General features: G+C 37.4%; 1 protein-coding gene across 2 annotated transcripts in view; it reads right to left on the reverse strand.

Moving 5' to 3' along the window:
- Positions 1-17,229, reverse strand: part of CHD6 (chromodomain helicase DNA binding protein 6) — a 144,588-nt gene that overhangs the window by 61,979 nt on the left and 65,380 nt on the right. For both annotated transcript variants that reach the window (XM_083358038.1, XM_083358039.1), the window contains exons 5-10: positions 14,915-15,432; positions 7,369-7,516; positions 4,095-4,244; positions 2,270-2,335; positions 749-807; positions 110-227 (exon numbers count right to left, since the gene is read on the reverse strand). In XM_083358038.1, coding sequence (XP_083214164.1) covers positions 110-227; positions 749-807; positions 2,270-2,335; positions 4,095-4,244; positions 7,369-7,516; positions 14,915-15,432 — 1,059 coding nt within the window. The remainder of the gene's footprint in view (positions 1-109; positions 228-748; positions 808-2,269; positions 2,336-4,094; positions 4,245-7,368; positions 7,517-14,914; positions 15,433-17,229) is intronic.

Below are 17,229 nucleotides of genomic sequence, written 5' to 3' on the forward strand. Positions count from 1 at the left end.
TAATTGTGTACATTGATAATACCACAAAAAAGAAATAGCCCCCGTTAAGAGAGTTTTAAAAATATTTTGAGAAAGAACATAAAATCAGCCAGGAAAATTCATTACTGACCTCAGTGAAAATATGCTTCATTTGGGCCTGTTTATTGCGAAAGCGTTTAATCTTCTGGGAGATCCGGGGATCTTTTTCTAGCTCCTCCATGGTGGCCCATTTACAGTGCAAATAAGAACTATGAATTAATAAAAGAATATCAGGTAGATTATCAAGAAGGAACCAGAAAGACATGTATATAATTGGCATTTTAACACAAACTTGTCCAAATCTCACTTCCTTCAAGTATGTAATTGCATCACTGTGTGTGTGTGTGTGTGTGTGTGTGTGTTTGTGTATAAAATCTCTTTCCAAAAGTGTAATTTACAGCTAATATCATGTTTAAAATGTTAAGAAAAATTTAACCAAATAAGCATATTCTGTCAGAAATATGCATTAAAAATGTAATGTATTAGATTACTAATGCTTTCCCAAGATATAAATCAAGAAAAAAATACAAAAATTCAAATATTAGGAAAAGCGTTGCAGAAATCAGCTAAAAGGAATTTAAAGTTGGAAAAATATGAAACTGAGCAAAATCAAATTTGACAAATCAGTCAACTTCTAGTATGAAGAAATAGATGCTACTTTATATGTTTTGGACAACCAAAACAGAACAGTACGTAGCACATTGATAAGACAAACACATGCTATACGTACAAATTGCGGTACTTTACATAGAACTCTTCCTGTTCATAAGTTGCTCCTCCAGGATAAATCTGGAACAACAATTATTTGTTTGTTTGTTTGTTTGTTTGTTAATTATATAGATATATAATACCCATTAATGCTTAGCATCCATTATATATTATTTATTTATCTTTTTTATTGCTCTATTTCTCAGTTTCTCTATTTATTTATTTATTCATCCATCCATTCAATCAATCAATCAATCAATTTCTATAGCTGCCCATCTCAGTCAATGATTCTGGGCAGTTACAATTCAAAAAATATATTACAATTAAAAATACTGAAAACATTTTAAAATAATAAAACTAAAACTGAACTGACCATGAGAAAAAGCTCTAAATCTATATTGAAATAATATTATTGGCTCATTCAAGATTATTATATAATGGGCAAATATCTGACCTTCTAGACCAGTGGTAGCGAACTTATGGCACAGGTGTCACGAGGCGGCACTCAGAGCCCTCCCTGTGGGCACCCATGCCATGCCTCATAGGTGGCAACTGTCCCTCTTCAACCAGCTGCTCCCCACACGTGTCCCTCCCCACAAGCAACATTGAGATGACCACACCCACCTTGGCCATACCCACCCAATCTTCCATGACCACGAGTCACACCCACCCAGTAGGCCACGCCCACCTGGCACCCAGCAATAAATAAGTGGGTTTTGGGTTGCAGTTTGGGCACTCGATCTCTAAAAGGTTCGCCATCACTGTTCTAGACACTTTCATAAAGCAAAACAGATTAAAATAAAAGACAGAAAAGCGTGGAAGCTATTTCATTGTGGCTTTATTAGTTACAAACTTAAGTGGGCATGTGGGGAAAGACAGCAGATCTCTCAAATGGCTTTTATCAGGTGCTGTTTGATTCTACCCAGGCTTCAATCAAAATTGGTGATACATTCACACCCATGCACAGGCACCAATTTTATTACATCAAACTTATTTTCATCCAGTTTTCACTCTATTTACTAATATAATACAGCCAACTGATATAGAATTTCTCTCTCAAAAAAAACCCCCACCCTTCTTTTATCCCAGAGCTTGCAGTCCTAAACATAAATAATTGCTTCATCAGCAAGTGATGTTAGGGAATAAATCATGGCAGCAGAGAATATGTTTCAGATCTGAATATCCACTTACATACTGGAATTGGCGAGGGGAGACAACTTTTGAGGCACAATTTTGCCATCAGTTGCATTCTGAATTTAAGCACCCACTTTAAGCAAATAACAATATCCCCCGCCTTGAGCTTCAGACTGAAGACTTGCCCCTGCTTCCAACAGGACTTCCAAACTCCAGAGTATCATTCACTGCATGAAGAAGCTAAGCTCCAAACATAATAGTCCTACTATTCATTATCATATTGCTATAGGAAATAAATTATGATAAATAATTTACAGCATCTTCTTATAATACCAATTTTTACAATGAGATTCTTCCTTCCAATAGAACAATAGCTCATAAAGGAATTGAGGACAAGGGAGGCTCTGACCTCTTTCTGCACCATTCTGGAGGCAAGAATTTTCTCAATGATGTTGGCATCGTCCTCAGGAGGTTCCTATGGAGCCAGAGACATGGAGAAGGGAGTTTAGCTGGCATTTAGTGTTTTAAAGCAATGCACATTAAAAGTTGGAAGTTCAACGTTTCAAGACAGCTCCTGGAATTAACAGATTGGGTACTTCTTGTCATGTGAAATCACATGATTGCCATTTGATAGCTTCCCCACTGACTTTGATGGACGACTGTTAGGTTCAGTCATGTGACCGCAGGAGATTGTGACCATCCTAATTGTGAGCTGGCTGCCAAGTGCCCAAATCATAAAGACATCACCATCAGGATATTGTGACGGCCACAACTTTGAGGATCGACTGTAAGTCACCTTGTTTGGTACCATTGTTAACTTTAAACAGAGGCTGAAGTAGTGGTCATTAATGGTAGACTATACTGACTATTTATATACAATGTACAATTCTGTTCTGGTCTTGTCTATTCTAATGGTCTTATTATATATTCTCATATAAAAAGAAAGTGGCAGATAAAGTGGATGAGTGACTCAAGATTACTAAAGGCAATCACTGAAAACAAGCTATCCGCTTAAGAACTGAATTTATTTTACATATGTATTTCTGTTACTTGCACACTTTCTCTGTATCTCTTCCAGCCCAACCCTCCTCACAGGATTATTCTTGTGGGGAAAATAGGAGAAGGACAGAGTTTTACAGTGCATATGTTCACCTCCTTGAGTTACCTATAAAGTAATAAAGGCAGGATAAAAAAATCTAATAAATAAATAAATAAGGTGTGTGGGGGGGGGGGTTTGTTGAGTCAGTACTGAGTCCTGGCGAGTGCTTGGACATGTTCCTGCAGTTTTATTGGGCAAATTTTGAAATGGTTTGCTTCCTAAGAGAAAGACTGGTCCAAAGTCACCCAGTTTATTTTGTGCCTAAGTCTCCCAGTTCCCAATGGGATGCCTTAACCACTACAACAAACTGTTAAGAAATCTTTATGTTGTTTAGTTATAATACAAGCTTATCACAATTAGCAATCTTTGCTTATAATTAAATATAAAGAACCATGAGGGTGAAAGTTCTCTCTCCGAGCTCGTGGGTTGGTTTCCGAACATTTCGTTACCAGACTAGATAACATCTTCAGCAGTGTTTAGGGGATGTCTGAGTCAGTGCTCTTCTATTTATAAGGGCTTCAGGTGTGGGTGTGTCAAGTGAGGGTCTTGTGATGAATCATCAGAGAGAAGCTTGTGATGGATCGTGATGGGGAGGTTACTTCCGGTCAGGGTCCTCGGAGGGTGTGAATTATCAATGGGTCAGGGGTGAGTCATCAGTGAGAGGCTGGGGATGGGTCTTGTGATGGGGAGATTACATAAAAAAAACTACTTTAAGAAATGTTCTAAAATGGAAGAAATACTGAGAAATCAAAATCAGATTAGAATTTCATTTGGGAAATACTTATTTGGTAGTAAACTACATAAGAATGTGTATGTATACATTATTACATTCCAAATGACAGAAAATAATCAGATAAGTGATTCATTTATTTAAGATAATTTAAAATTACATAAAGGTTAATGCTGCATTTTTCTGGTACATCACCACATGTGATATCCTCAATTGGGAATTTGTTACAAATAAATGCACTGTACAAGAATTCAGTTTAAACACCACTGATTTTACTCAAGATACATGTAATTCTTTTCAAATTGCTGCAAACATGAATTTGCATGTCTACTGTGCTATGAGTTCACAAGCAAATGGATTTTCTAGATGGAATTAAGTTTTGTTTCCTAGTTGTCCCAGCCATACCTCTGCTTGCCAAGCCAAGGTAGATGCAGAAAGTGCAGAAGCTCGGCCAGCACCCAGCACAGCTATTGTTTCACCATCATCATCAACCACCTTGAAATCCAAGTCTTCATTGTACTTCCTACGCTTCACCTGGCGTCCAGAACGGCGCTTCTGCATAGCAAAAACAAACATGGTAGAAGAGATATATACAATACTGCTTAATTGAAATCCAGCACTTGTCCAGGTTATACAAAGAAACACACATTGCTTAGATTTGGCCAATATGTTGCCAGCTAGTGAAAAATTAGGGCACCAGGAGCCTGAACTAAACAAAATGCTGTAAGACAGACATATGATTTAGCTTCAAAAGTTTGAACATCCCACCCCAAGAATAAATATGATGCCAAATCTATGTAGCCATCCTGCTATGTACTACTGTTTCATGCATGCTGAAAAGCCCCAAACATAAGCCAAGCCATAGACAAGTTAAGACATAAGGCAAGAAATGAATACATATTTTCAGGACTAAAAAAACACTCTGTGTGTGTGTTTCTCTCTTCCTACTTTGTTAGATCCTTTCTTTTTCATAATAAATTACATTTCTGTTCCATCATCACCTGCTCCTAGAATACTTCGCCAATCCCCTAGGCAGTTCTGAACAGCAGAGAAAGGTAGAAAAGTGCCAATCCTAAAAACTGCTTGCCAGCTTATCTAAATTCTGAAAGAGAAATTTGTTTTTGGCACTTTCTGTCTTTCCTGGAGTCATATTTGAGCCACTCACTGTTCCTGCATACTGCATATATTCTTTAAGTAAACACACTGCTCAATTCAGAAATCACTTTCAGATGATTCTCTTTACATCAACTGATCTTTTAATATAGCAGTTTCAGAAAATTCCCTATGGAATGCCTCTCCTACCTAATTTCAGCTCTGTCTGATCAATACCAATGAATCCAATAGTTCTTCTTGTCTGTTGTTTATTTCATGATTCAACCCTTGAGAAATCACAAATGAATATGCAAACTGAAATGTTCTGCATTTGAATCAATCGCCTAAGTCAAATAAAATATTAAAATTATTAACTACTTTGAGCTAGGTTCATAAGTGAAGCTTTACCAAAGCAACTTCAATGTATCTTAAAGTGATAGGTGAACTAAAGCAATGTGAAGGGATGTCTTTGTTATGCTTTATCTGTAAAGGCCCATTCACATGACTGCAAGTCAGGATAATACAGTGAGCATATGGTGAACACACTTTTATGAAAAGTGGTTGTTTTGTGAATTTATGGAATGCTTGTGGCAACAGAGATCTGTTGATTGGGAACATAAAAACGTGCACACATTAAACTGAATGGTGTGCTGCAAATCTGAATAATACAACAAGCATCTGAAAATTATTTATCAAGAATTAAGATAATTATTATTATTTATTAAAATTTATATGCCGTTCATCTTGTAGTTCAAGTCATAGTTCTGCTTAAGAGGGAAAATATGGAAAGTTACACGTAACACCATATAGAGAAGGAATTAAGACAGAATTGCAAAACAAATATAGGGTGGAAGATTTAACAGCTAGAGAGGAAAGAGAACATGTGGTAAAAATTTCAGACAACTAAAGGCAAACAGCCATGGTGGTGCAGTGTTTAGAATGCAGTATTGCAGGCTGATTTGGCTGACTGACAGTAGTTCAATTCTCACTGGCTCAAGATTGACTCAGCCTTCCATTTTCTGAGGTTGGTAAAATGAGAACACAGATTGTTGGGGGCAATATGCTGACTCTGTAAACCACTTAGAGAGGGCCCTAAAGCATTGTGAAGCAGTACATAAGTCTAAGTACTATTGCTATTGCTAACGCGTAAATTAGTGTAGGGATGTGGTGGAAGTGAGAATGGTCTGAAAAGTTGGAAAAATGCAGGGAAATATAGTGTGTGGTATATTCCAAAGGTGTTTTTTCAAGCAGCAACTGGACTTTGTTTTTCTTTGAAGACGTTTTGCTTCTTATCCAAGAAGCATCTTCAGCTCTGACTGGATGGTGGGGAATGGAAGGATTTATATTCCTTGTAGACAGCTGGTCATTTGCATTCTTTTAGAGTTGTTGAGGCCACTTGGGGGTTTGTCTGTGTCCTCACAGTCACCTGAGTGGTGCAAATGTGTGTAAAGCCTTCTTGGAACTGTTATACACTGAAGATAGATGATGTTGTATCCCTCCCCCTCTATTGAGAGAAGGCTGTTCAATTTTGACATAGATACAAATACTTCCATTCCCCATCACCCAGTCAGAGTTGAAGAAGCTTCTTGGATGAGAAGCAAAATGTCTTCAAAGAAAAACAAAGTTCAGTTGCCTCTTTAAAAAGCACCTTTGGGACAACCATGACCTGGATGATTGAGAATTTCCATAGACAGTGTGTGGTATAAATTAGTTCTCCCTTTTTTACAGTTTTAATTCTTTGGCTTAAAATTTCTTACCTTTTTCTTGTACCCTATGTAACATTGTATATTCCAACAGGTTATAGAATAATGGGCATGTATATATGTATGTATGTATAAGTCACAAACTTCTAGCTTTTTCCTTTCCTAGATGAAAAGGGAAATTATCTGAAAACTTCATCCTCCCAGTAGGATGAAACACTAAGAATAGGAGTTTATCCTTATGATACTTAAGATTATTCACACTGTGAGCAGTGAGCTATTATAATTTTTAAAAGTATGCAATTTTTCATTTCTAGGTTAGCAAAACCATTCTGCATAAGTATATCAATTATTTATACAAGAGAGAGAGGGAGGGAGGGAGGGAGGGAGGGAGGGAGGGAGGGAGGGAGGGAGACAGAGCACACACACAATCTCATTTAAGTCAATTTTTTACTCCTGCCGAGTACCTGGACAAGTCTTTGCAGTTTTCTTGGTATCGTTTCAGAAGTGGTTTGCCATTGCCTCCTTCCTAGGATTGAGAGTGAGTGACTGGCCCAGGGTCAGTTGGCTTTGTGCCTAAGGTGTAGCAGAACTCTCAGTCTCCCCACGTCTAGCCTGATACTTTAACCACTGCACTAAACTGTGTCTAGAAAGAATCTTACATTTTTGTTTTAAAAAGTCCTTATTTGAATGACTACAATTTGATGACTTTCCATACTTTCAGTTATGTGAACAAGCTAATATACAGGTGCATCTTTGTGGGATCCTAACAAGCAGAACCAAAAAAACAATAGGAACTAACGAAACATAAATTGGTTGTTCTCATGAGAAAACTGTAGCAACATTAGATTGTTTCATGTCCATAAAGATTCAAGATTCAAGTATACCTGACTGTCAACTGAGTCAACAGATTCCTCAAGGTTTTGTCCAGACAATGAAAGTAGGCCTTGATCCAATTCTAAATTATCAAGTGACGTGTCATTTTTCCTTTTTCCTTTCTTCTTCTTTTCAACAGGAGTTGGTCCTTGCTCCATACTGCAGGTACAAATGAATAGCATTATAGTATCACAGCAAGTATCACTGAACTCAGTATCTGTCATTCATGTTTTACCCCAAAACTACCATGACAATCTTTTTGTTCTGGTTTTTCAGAAAGTATCATGCCTTTTGCAGTCAATAGCCAAATTCAAAATACTATGGAGAAGCAATATCTTTGTGAGGGTTCTCTTTCTACTGCACTCTTTTCTGCTTACCTCAGGGGTGTCAAACTCGCAATGTCACGTGACGTATCGTGACTTTTTTTTTGCCACTGATGGCAATGGGGTGGGCACGGTTTTGCTATGATGCATCCGGCCCGTGAGCCGGCAGTTTTGACACACCTGGCTTATCCAAACACCATTTGGAATTACTCTCTCCAAAACTGAGCAATACATATTCAAATACTCAATTTTAGTCTGGAAAAAAGTACTTAGAAGCACTTTGGGCTGCTCACATTGATTTCCAGCCAACATTCTTTTGAGGAAATTATTTCACACAACTATTATTTCTGAGCCTCTGTAAACAGAACACATATAAAAATATGACATGTACAAGTTCACAACCAAAACTGATCAGTCTACAGAAATTGGTTTTTAATATAAGACATTTAGCAAGATATAGGCCCTCTTAAAATACTGCATTCGTATGCAAGTTTCTTTACTTACATTGCCCCCTTCTTCCATTTAATTTGAAAATTTCCACTTATAAGTAACCAGGTAAACCAAAAATAATGGCTATGACTAACACATTATTAACGTAATCATGTAAAGTATAATTGGCAATCTTTTTCTTCTTCTGATTTGCGAGGTTGGAAGGTCTGATTAAACTTTTTTTTTTTTAGTCCCACAACTTCTTTGGTTTCCCTGCATGTTTCTTCCATTTGCAACGCAGCGTTGTTTAAGTGGCACAGCCAAGGTCAGGCAATGGAAGTTATTTCCAATCCCATTCTTGCTTGGACGGGAACCAGGATTAAATGGAGCACAAGGAGGAGCTTCGCCCAGATGTTTGAGGTCAATTTCTGGGCTGCCTCCGGTTCCAGGTTAGAGGCAGAGGCCATGAATGGGATTACAAACTGGAGGACTCATACTTGCAACAAGTGGCAAGCTGGTTGTGCCAACCTGCACTATGCAAAGCTGCAAAAGTATTACTGCACCCCACACCTCTACAAAATCTCCATTTAGGAGATCCTGCAGCAAGGCTGTGGGGAAGGGAGCAGAACCAAGCTGGCCAAGCCTCATTCCTTCCAATCTAGAAGCTAGTTGGGGTCAGCCAGCTTCCTCTTGGTGGTTTCTTCCTGCTCGTGTCCAAACAGGAGCAGCAAGTACTAACTACAAAGCAAGGAGAGCTGGGGGGGGGGGTGGTATGCCAAGCTCTTCAGCTCTGTGACGGCGGAGAAACACAACGGAGTTGGAGAGTAGGGTTGTTTAGGAGCCCCTCTTGCAATTTGGAAAAGGAGTACTTTTGGCAAGCGAGGGGAGCAGAGCGGTGATACACCAAGCGCTCCAGCTCCGTGGCAGTGCAATTTGTGAAACCCAGGCAGGTTTGGCACTCCAGCAAGTGGTGGAGCAGGACTGCGCCTGCTTGTGAGAGAGGGTGAGGCTTGATGGGGAAGGGGAAAGACCAGTCTGGCATTTCTCTATTTGGCTGGACAAGGGCTCCAGCACTCAAGGCCATGCAGGAAAACATGGGAAATGCAGGGCTCTCAATGCGGGGAGGAAAGGCCCAAGCAGCTTTGGACCCCAAGTGGTGGAAAGAGGAGCATGGGGTTTCTTCGTTGGTTGGGGGAAGCTTTGGTGGCTGGACACAGTGGACTCATGCCTGCACTAGGCCCCCCATTGCCTTTCGCACCCTGAGATACCTCATGTACACTTAATGACCCGTGCATTTGATTAGTGAATGTGTGGGTGAAAGCAGGGAGTGATCGCGTTCGAGTTACACCATTCACTCCTATGAATTCTACAAATGTAATTGGCAGGCTCCGTTACATTCATAACTCAAGGACTACCTGTAATGTCATAGTTAAATTCATCTTTTACCCAAAATGAACTCTAGTCAATATTTTATTTAACTTCCTATAATCCTAACAAAAAGCAAATGTCACCCCTCTCTAGCACTGATGATGCTACCTAGTTGGGTAATGAAACATCTTCAAATAAACAACCAAGCTCAGAGAATACCAAAGACCCAACAAAAAGCTACTTGAGATTAAGTAAACCATTTTGTCCAGTTTCAATTCTAAAATACAAATGTTTTGAATACTCTAAAAGATATATGCCATAATGTTACTTCTCAACTGATGTCTTTTCAACTGATAACTAGATCATGCTATTAGGTTTTTCCCTATTCTCATGCTATTTATTTATCTGATTAAGGCCCATAGTCCATACTAGCTCCTTCTTGAGATTCTGAATGAAAGGCAGAATACAAATATAGCAAGTAACTGTGAATAGAAAATAACTAAACTCAACAAATAACTAGAGGTGAAAACAAACATTTTCTTCTGAACTGGTATTAGGGAAGATACTTTTAATTTTTACCCAATTATTTGGGGGAAAAACATGGGGATAGAGAAGTTAGCAGTGACCAAAATCATGAATTTCCTTAAATTCCATGCAGAAGTAAATTGCTCGTAAACAATTCATGCTGTAAAGTTAACTGTGCAATAGAAAATGGGATAGTTTAAACAAACAAACAAACAGGGTTTGGGGAAAGATGACTGGGAAATTATGAATATAATAGACAAGTGATTTAACTCATTTGGGTGTTCTTCAAAGAGAATTAGGATTGAAAAAGAGCTATGCTAATTGGATTACAAATTATCTGATGTTAACAGTGAGATTCCATTATCCATTGTCATAAATGGAAGTAAAAGTCAGTTATAATATTTCCCTCAAGATGTATAAAAATTCCAATGGGGGGGAGAAACAAGGCCGTTTAACTATGGAGTATTTTTCTATTTTGTTTCTGAATAATATGTCTAGCAGTTGTGCATATTGTAAAAAAGGTAGTTAAATCAAATTAAAATGATCTAAATACCCCATACCCATAGCATATCACCTGTAAATTATTATTTTTTTATCACTGATATGCGGCACTTCTGCAAGAGAATAACTGTTGCTCTATTTCTATTTGTCATCATATTTGATGTTCTTTGGGGGGAAAATGGAAAAGTATTAGTTTTCACACACTCTGAATATAATGGATGATGGTCTGGGAAGAGGTTACCCACAAACTGCTGCCAACAGTCTACTATTTTGTAGCCACACTGAATGAACCCCTTGTTCTTTTTCTCAGAATGTCAGGCCCAGTGCTGTGGAACCTAAAAATTCATCAGTGGTATAAAAATTGGCTGGTTTGGTTAGAATTTACATGGATATGGATTTAGCAAGTTAAAAAGGAATGTCTTGTAGTGGCTTCATATACAGTAGCAGCTGTGTACTAGCTGCTGTGAGCAGTCTGAGACAATACTGATTCTCTGAGGTATATACTTACACATTTACAAATAAGCTCTGCATATATGCAATAAATTTACAGACTGGAAGCATAATATGTAATTCAAATCTTCAGAAAACGGAAATGCAAGGAATCCTCTCTAATTGTAAAAATCTTTAATATTTTATGTATATGGAGATTTTCTGTCATGGTTGTCCCAAAGGTGCTTTTTCAAAAGGCAACTGGATTTTGTTTTTTGTTTTTTTGTTTCTTGCTTGAAGATGTTTCGTTTCTTATCCAAGAAGCTCCTTTAGTTCTTCAAGCAAAAAAACAAAACCCAGTTGCTTTTTGAAAAAGTATCTTCAGTTCAATATTTTATGTCACCAAGACTATATTTCGTTCCAGAGAACATTCACAGTGTTCAATGTGGATCTATACCAAGTGCCTCAACCACTAGGCATTTCATCCTTTCATCCTCTATGATTTGAACAATCAGTTTTCCAGTAACTGTCTTGTAAGTGACAATATTTCCTTCTTTATACTCAGTCTTTATGTTAGTCAAATCAATTTCTCTTGCAAGCTTAAACTGGTGAAACTTTCATCTCCTCCTGATCAGAGATCAACTGCAAGTACATAAACTTCTGTACTTGCAGTATTTCATTCATAAAACATGTATTAAAGAAAAGGGATCTTCTGTACATACAAGCTGAGTACTTAATCATGTCAGTTCAGTTTTCTACAGTGCTTCTCAGATGAATGTCTAGTTTTGAATGGGTATCTTCTTCAACGTCACTTAAAACATAGTCCACTTTAATATCAAATGGAAGAAAGTAAGAGTCTAATATCCTTTGCTTAACAATGATTGTGCTAGTGCATCAATATGTGCAAAGCACAGTTCGATATTAGGCAGATTTACATTTGTTTGTTTTCAGTTATCTGATACCAGCATTTATATCAAACATGAAACAGAAGAGTTAGCACCAATGATGAAGAAATCAACAATAAAATTGATCTTTAGTATCTGCATTTTAATCTGAGGTACAGTTTTGCAACTTGTTTCATAAAAGGCAATTTATCTGTTTTGATATTATTTTCACATCAGATCTTTATGCTGCAATTTTATAGAACATTGCTATTTGCTATATATATGTAAAGAATAATTTTCATAATGTAACTTTCTAGGGCAGGTGTGAGCCAATGACATGCTTCTAATTGCATTAGAAGCTGTGGAAGTGCAGTGCTGCTGGTGCTTTCAATAAGTCCCCAGACATTGGTGCTGTAGTTACAATTAGCAACCATTCCACTCATAGATGTTGAAGCTCACTATGATTAGAAATGATTTAGAGGAGATTATGCCACAATTACCAGATGCTTATAGAGTTTGCAGCAATGGCTCTATTTGCATATACTTTTTACTCTGACATTTTGAAAGGAACAATCCTCAGCTATGTATTTTTGAACACGTTTTGTGAAGGAATGAATGGACATGGATCCAGGTTCCTCAATCCTGAAATAGCAACAGTGATCAGTTTGTTACCAGCAAATTGGCCACAGACACCAGGACAGTTTGCAGCAATCTTAAGGCTCATTGATAAGCATTTAATTATCTAGTACAATAAGATTTTTTTAACATTCTTATTATCTTTTCATATGGCTAGAAGAGAAACCATTATAAATATATGTGGCTGAGCATACTTCTTTCACAGAGCCTCTTCAAGATTAACCAAATTCTCTTTGTTTTCCATAAACTTCAGATGGTATTTATAATGTGGTGCTGTTCTGATTTTAGTAAGAAGGCAAGAGGGCCTCACAGCAAGAAAAGGCCACTGATACAGCAATCTGGAGAACTCCGTGAAGAAAATGCTGTAATAAAGATCCGAACAAATTCCAATATTTTGCTTCTTCCAGAACCATTTACTTTTTTTCAGTTCTGCTCCTTACCCAAGATTTTAAAATACTGTCCTTTGGTCTGAATTGCTGCTCAGTTAAATTTCTCCAGATTGATGCCAGTATCAATTGGTTTAGCACAGGGATGTATGTAGAGCCTTGTAAGGACAGCCTAATATTTCCTGGCCAAACTAATCTAGTTGGTTTCTCCAAGCGAGTTGGGCTGAATGTATTTCAAGATGAGAGTGATGAAAACTCTTTGATATTCAGGAATGTTACACAGTTATCCTTTAGTTTCATACTTAAACCTACACTGTGTGCTTTCAAACCTCTTTCAATTCCACCCTCATGATATTTCTTTTATATAAAACCTGCTGAATGTCCACAAAAACTGTCCTATAAAAGTAACTATTATCAGCCTCTGGCTACTGCAGAACAGGAGATAACATTTTTTTTTCATTTAAGTGATACCCACTAATACTGTTACAAGAAATACCAGTACACATACTTATGAGGCTTAAAATTTTACATAGCACAAATTAGTAATCCTTGTCAAATCAAGCACTATATTTTAATTTTAATCATACAAACAATATTAAGTGAAACAAGTTATCAGCTCTGCCAATATCAGCCAATAAAAGGAAGACCAAGCAGCAAAGGTTTGAAATAACTATGAGTTATCTGAATTTCTCTCAAAATCAGCAACTCCTTCATAAATAAACAACTAGTTTACATATCCAGAAATGTAATACGAAGGCGTAAACTTTTCTCTATCATGGCTTAATACCACTAAAAACATAAAGGAGGTTCATATCATTTTGGAAGTTTGTGAAACATTTTAAAAGGAATTGCTTCACAGCAACATTTGGAAACTGGGTTTTATCTCTGCTTCTGTCATCAAGTAACTGTAGGACAACCATTTGTTTTATTCAATTTTTACCAAATTTGATAAGGGAATAATGTTGGACAAATAGGCTAATATTCATGTCCCACTTAGACTTCCAAGTCATTATGCAAAAGGATCTCACAGAAAAGCAAGCTTTAGTGAATCCAGTTATTGATCACAAATAGAATTTTATTTATTTATTCTGTTCAAACCCTTGTATGTGACATTCAACACAAGATATTACTGCCAAGTCAACCAAAATAGAATTAGATCACTTTCATATGTACAGAGGTTAGGACCTGCTCTCTAGTAGAACATGCTATGCATGGGCAATCTTACAGTTTAAGGTACAGCTAATCATGGATTGTATCATCATGCATATGGTATTTTTATGTACGGTACTTGTGCATTGCGATCTCGTACAATTAAACCGTGGCATTTGCATGCTAACATCACCACGCACATGATTGTATCCCTTGCCCCCCATGGACATCCACAGGCAAAGCCAATTAGATTTTTTTCCCAGCTGACCATCAACAAGCAATTTCCATAGCACTGTGACTAACTACAATGAGCAACAGAGAAAATGAAATGGAAAACAGATACTATAATTCCATTAAAATTCCATTTAATTTCCCTCACAGAGAGAAAAACATAAAAGGAGCTTTAACAGCTACATCAAGAAGGCAGTTATATGATTCCAAATTATTAACAATTAATTGTGGTAGCATCTATGAATTTTGTGAACAGTACTCATATGCTTCTAATATCAGATCCTGCAACATGCACTGCAAATATATTTTCTAGCAGTATAGTAATATAATATGAAAATGCATGAAATAACCTTGTAACTTTGCATTATCACTCCTATCTACTGTATTTCAAAAGGTTCCTTATTTATATGTGTAGATGTACGTACAACGGAAGGGTTTCTCTATTCAATTAAACTCTGGAAGAATTTCCCCAGGCACTGGAATTCTGGAAACTCTTCCAGAGGAAGAGAAAAATGCACCAAGATAACTTCCTTGACAAGCTTAATTCAAGGATGTTGCACTAATGCTTTTCTAGGATAAACTCAGCTATACCACTAAAGACTCATCACGTTCAAAGTCCACTAGAAGAAAACTACTGCCAGATAAGCAGCTAAATGAGCAATTAAGACACATAAAAGCATCCAGAGCCATACCAACCTGGATTTCTTGGGCTTTGCTTTGGAGGAAGTCTCTAAGATGTTCTTCTTCTCTTTGGACTCCTTTGGGACTTTAGGCTCCCGAGGCTTCCTGGGTTTCTTGGCCCCTTCCTGCTTGGGCTCCTTGGGCTTTTTGGGCTCCTTGGGCTTTGGGGGATCTTTTGGTTCCTTAAGTTCTCTTTTCCTCTTTGGTTTTACTTCTCTCTCATTGCCCAGATCTTGCTGCCCCAGCTCTTTTTTCTTTCGTTTCTTTTTTACCCCAGTACCCCCACCCCCATCGTCCTGCATCCCATTATGGCAGGTTATCATATTCTGCACAATGTCACTGGGTACCTCCACAGATAGCACATTCTGATGGTCCTTATGGGCCAGGCTCACACTGGCCAAGTCAGAGATTGTCACCAAGTCACTCAAATCTTCCTGATCTGGACTTCCATCAAAAGGAGACTGTGGCTTGCATTCAAAGGTGATGGAGGCATCAGACATTGGGGAATGACTCAATACTTTAAAATTTGGCAGCTATATATATATATTAAAAAAGAAGAAAAAGAAATATCATTTTAAATAAATTATTTATCAGCATATAATGAAGTAAAGAAAATATACTGCTCAAAAAATAAAGCGAACACTTAAACAACACAATGTAGTGTATTTAATAGTAGGATGTCTTATCTTGTGTTCCCTTTATTTTTTTGAGCAGTATATATTATTTTTTTTAAAAAAACTGTTTCACAAATATTATTTTGGAATATGGCAACAGAAAACTTCAGTCAGTACTCTATCTTAACTCTGGAGTATATAACCAGATGTTAGACTACTTAGCTCATTACTTTGTCTAATCTTAAAATTTGTGTGAGATGAGAATGTATAAGAATAAGATCTATTTCTCAACAGCTTTAACTGCTTCACAGCAGGAACTAATAAACATGTATGCCAGATCCTCCTGAAAAAGAATCAGGGTTACTTGCATATCAAAATGTTTATGAATTGCCCTATTCAGGATTCTAATTAAACACTTAAAGATATTATATATGATGTAGCTTCTTGCCCATTTACAATAAAGAGGAATAACATCTAGAATTTAATGAAAGATTACAAGTTATGCCCATAAACAATTTTAGTTTAGTAACCACAATTGGAACTGGCAAATTCAGCAGTAAAGCAAAGTACTGTAGTCACTAAGTGAAACTGCAACTGGGCTTATAATTTTAATTGTTTTCCTTTGTTTTATAAACCTGCAAAGGTTGTAAATGCAAGGATTTCTCATTTACGGTAATTACTTTTTCATCATTGTCACTAAATAGACAAATCTAAACAAGGACTATCTATGCATATGTTGTGATTCAGCGTCAGCCTGTGGTTTCGGCAGCTTAGTTGGACAATTCTGAAGAGGAGGAGGAGGAGGGGTTTGGAGAGCCTTTGGTTGCAGAGGAAAGTTCTGATGCACCGCAGAGCTCTCAGCCAGGCCCCTCCCATCTTGTTCCTCCTCAGACCTAGCTGTGTGAGCCTGAAAGATTGGAAGAAGACAATCCACAGCTGGCTCTGTTCAGGGACACTCGAAGCAGGAGGCAGACTAGCAGAAGTGAACAAAGAAAAGCAATGAGGCACCTCGGGAGAAGGCAATGAGAAGCCACACTTTGAGACTGCTGTTTAAAAGGGGAATGTGTGGGAGGTGCTGGTTGCTGAAGGCAACCATTTGAAGAGCTTCTGATATAGTCTCGGTCTGTATTTGTTTAACTCTGTTTTGAACTGTTTTGTTTAGTTTTTGCAAATAAATTTGGTTGGCTTAATTCCAGCCTATTGAATATAAAAAAGGGGTTGTCCCTGACATTCCAACAGGGCCGGTCATAGGCTGGAACAGAACTGCATATCTGTTGTTAACCTATTTCCACCCTCCACCCTGCTTCAATATTAGCAAGAATTTCTAAAATCCACTCAATATTACTATGTATAAGAAGTATTAAGAAAAATCTAAAACATAAATTTGGTATTATGGTAAAAGACATGGCTCATCCACTATCAATACCTTAAAATGCAGTACTCTATAGTTTAACCAGTAATGCTACATTTCATAAGAATTTGATCATTTATTCATACTTGTGATATTTGAAAACTTTTCCCAATAGCTGTGTTGCTTTCAGTAAGCCGTGTCAAGGAACTGTATGACCTGAATCCATAAAACCTATAACCATCTAGTCAAAGTGGCCAATCTTGGCGATTGTAGTGTTGCATAAGAAAAAGAAGATAAAGCATTATCTCAACGTGGTTAAATTCAGAGCCACTTTAAAGCAATACTTATGTGAAGACATCATACTG

This window comes from Vipera ursinii (assembly GCF_947247035.1).
Source record: "Vipera ursinii genome assembly, chromosome: 3".
Classification (NCBI taxonomy): domain Eukaryota; kingdom Metazoa; phylum Chordata; class Lepidosauria; order Squamata; family Viperidae; genus Vipera; species Vipera ursinii.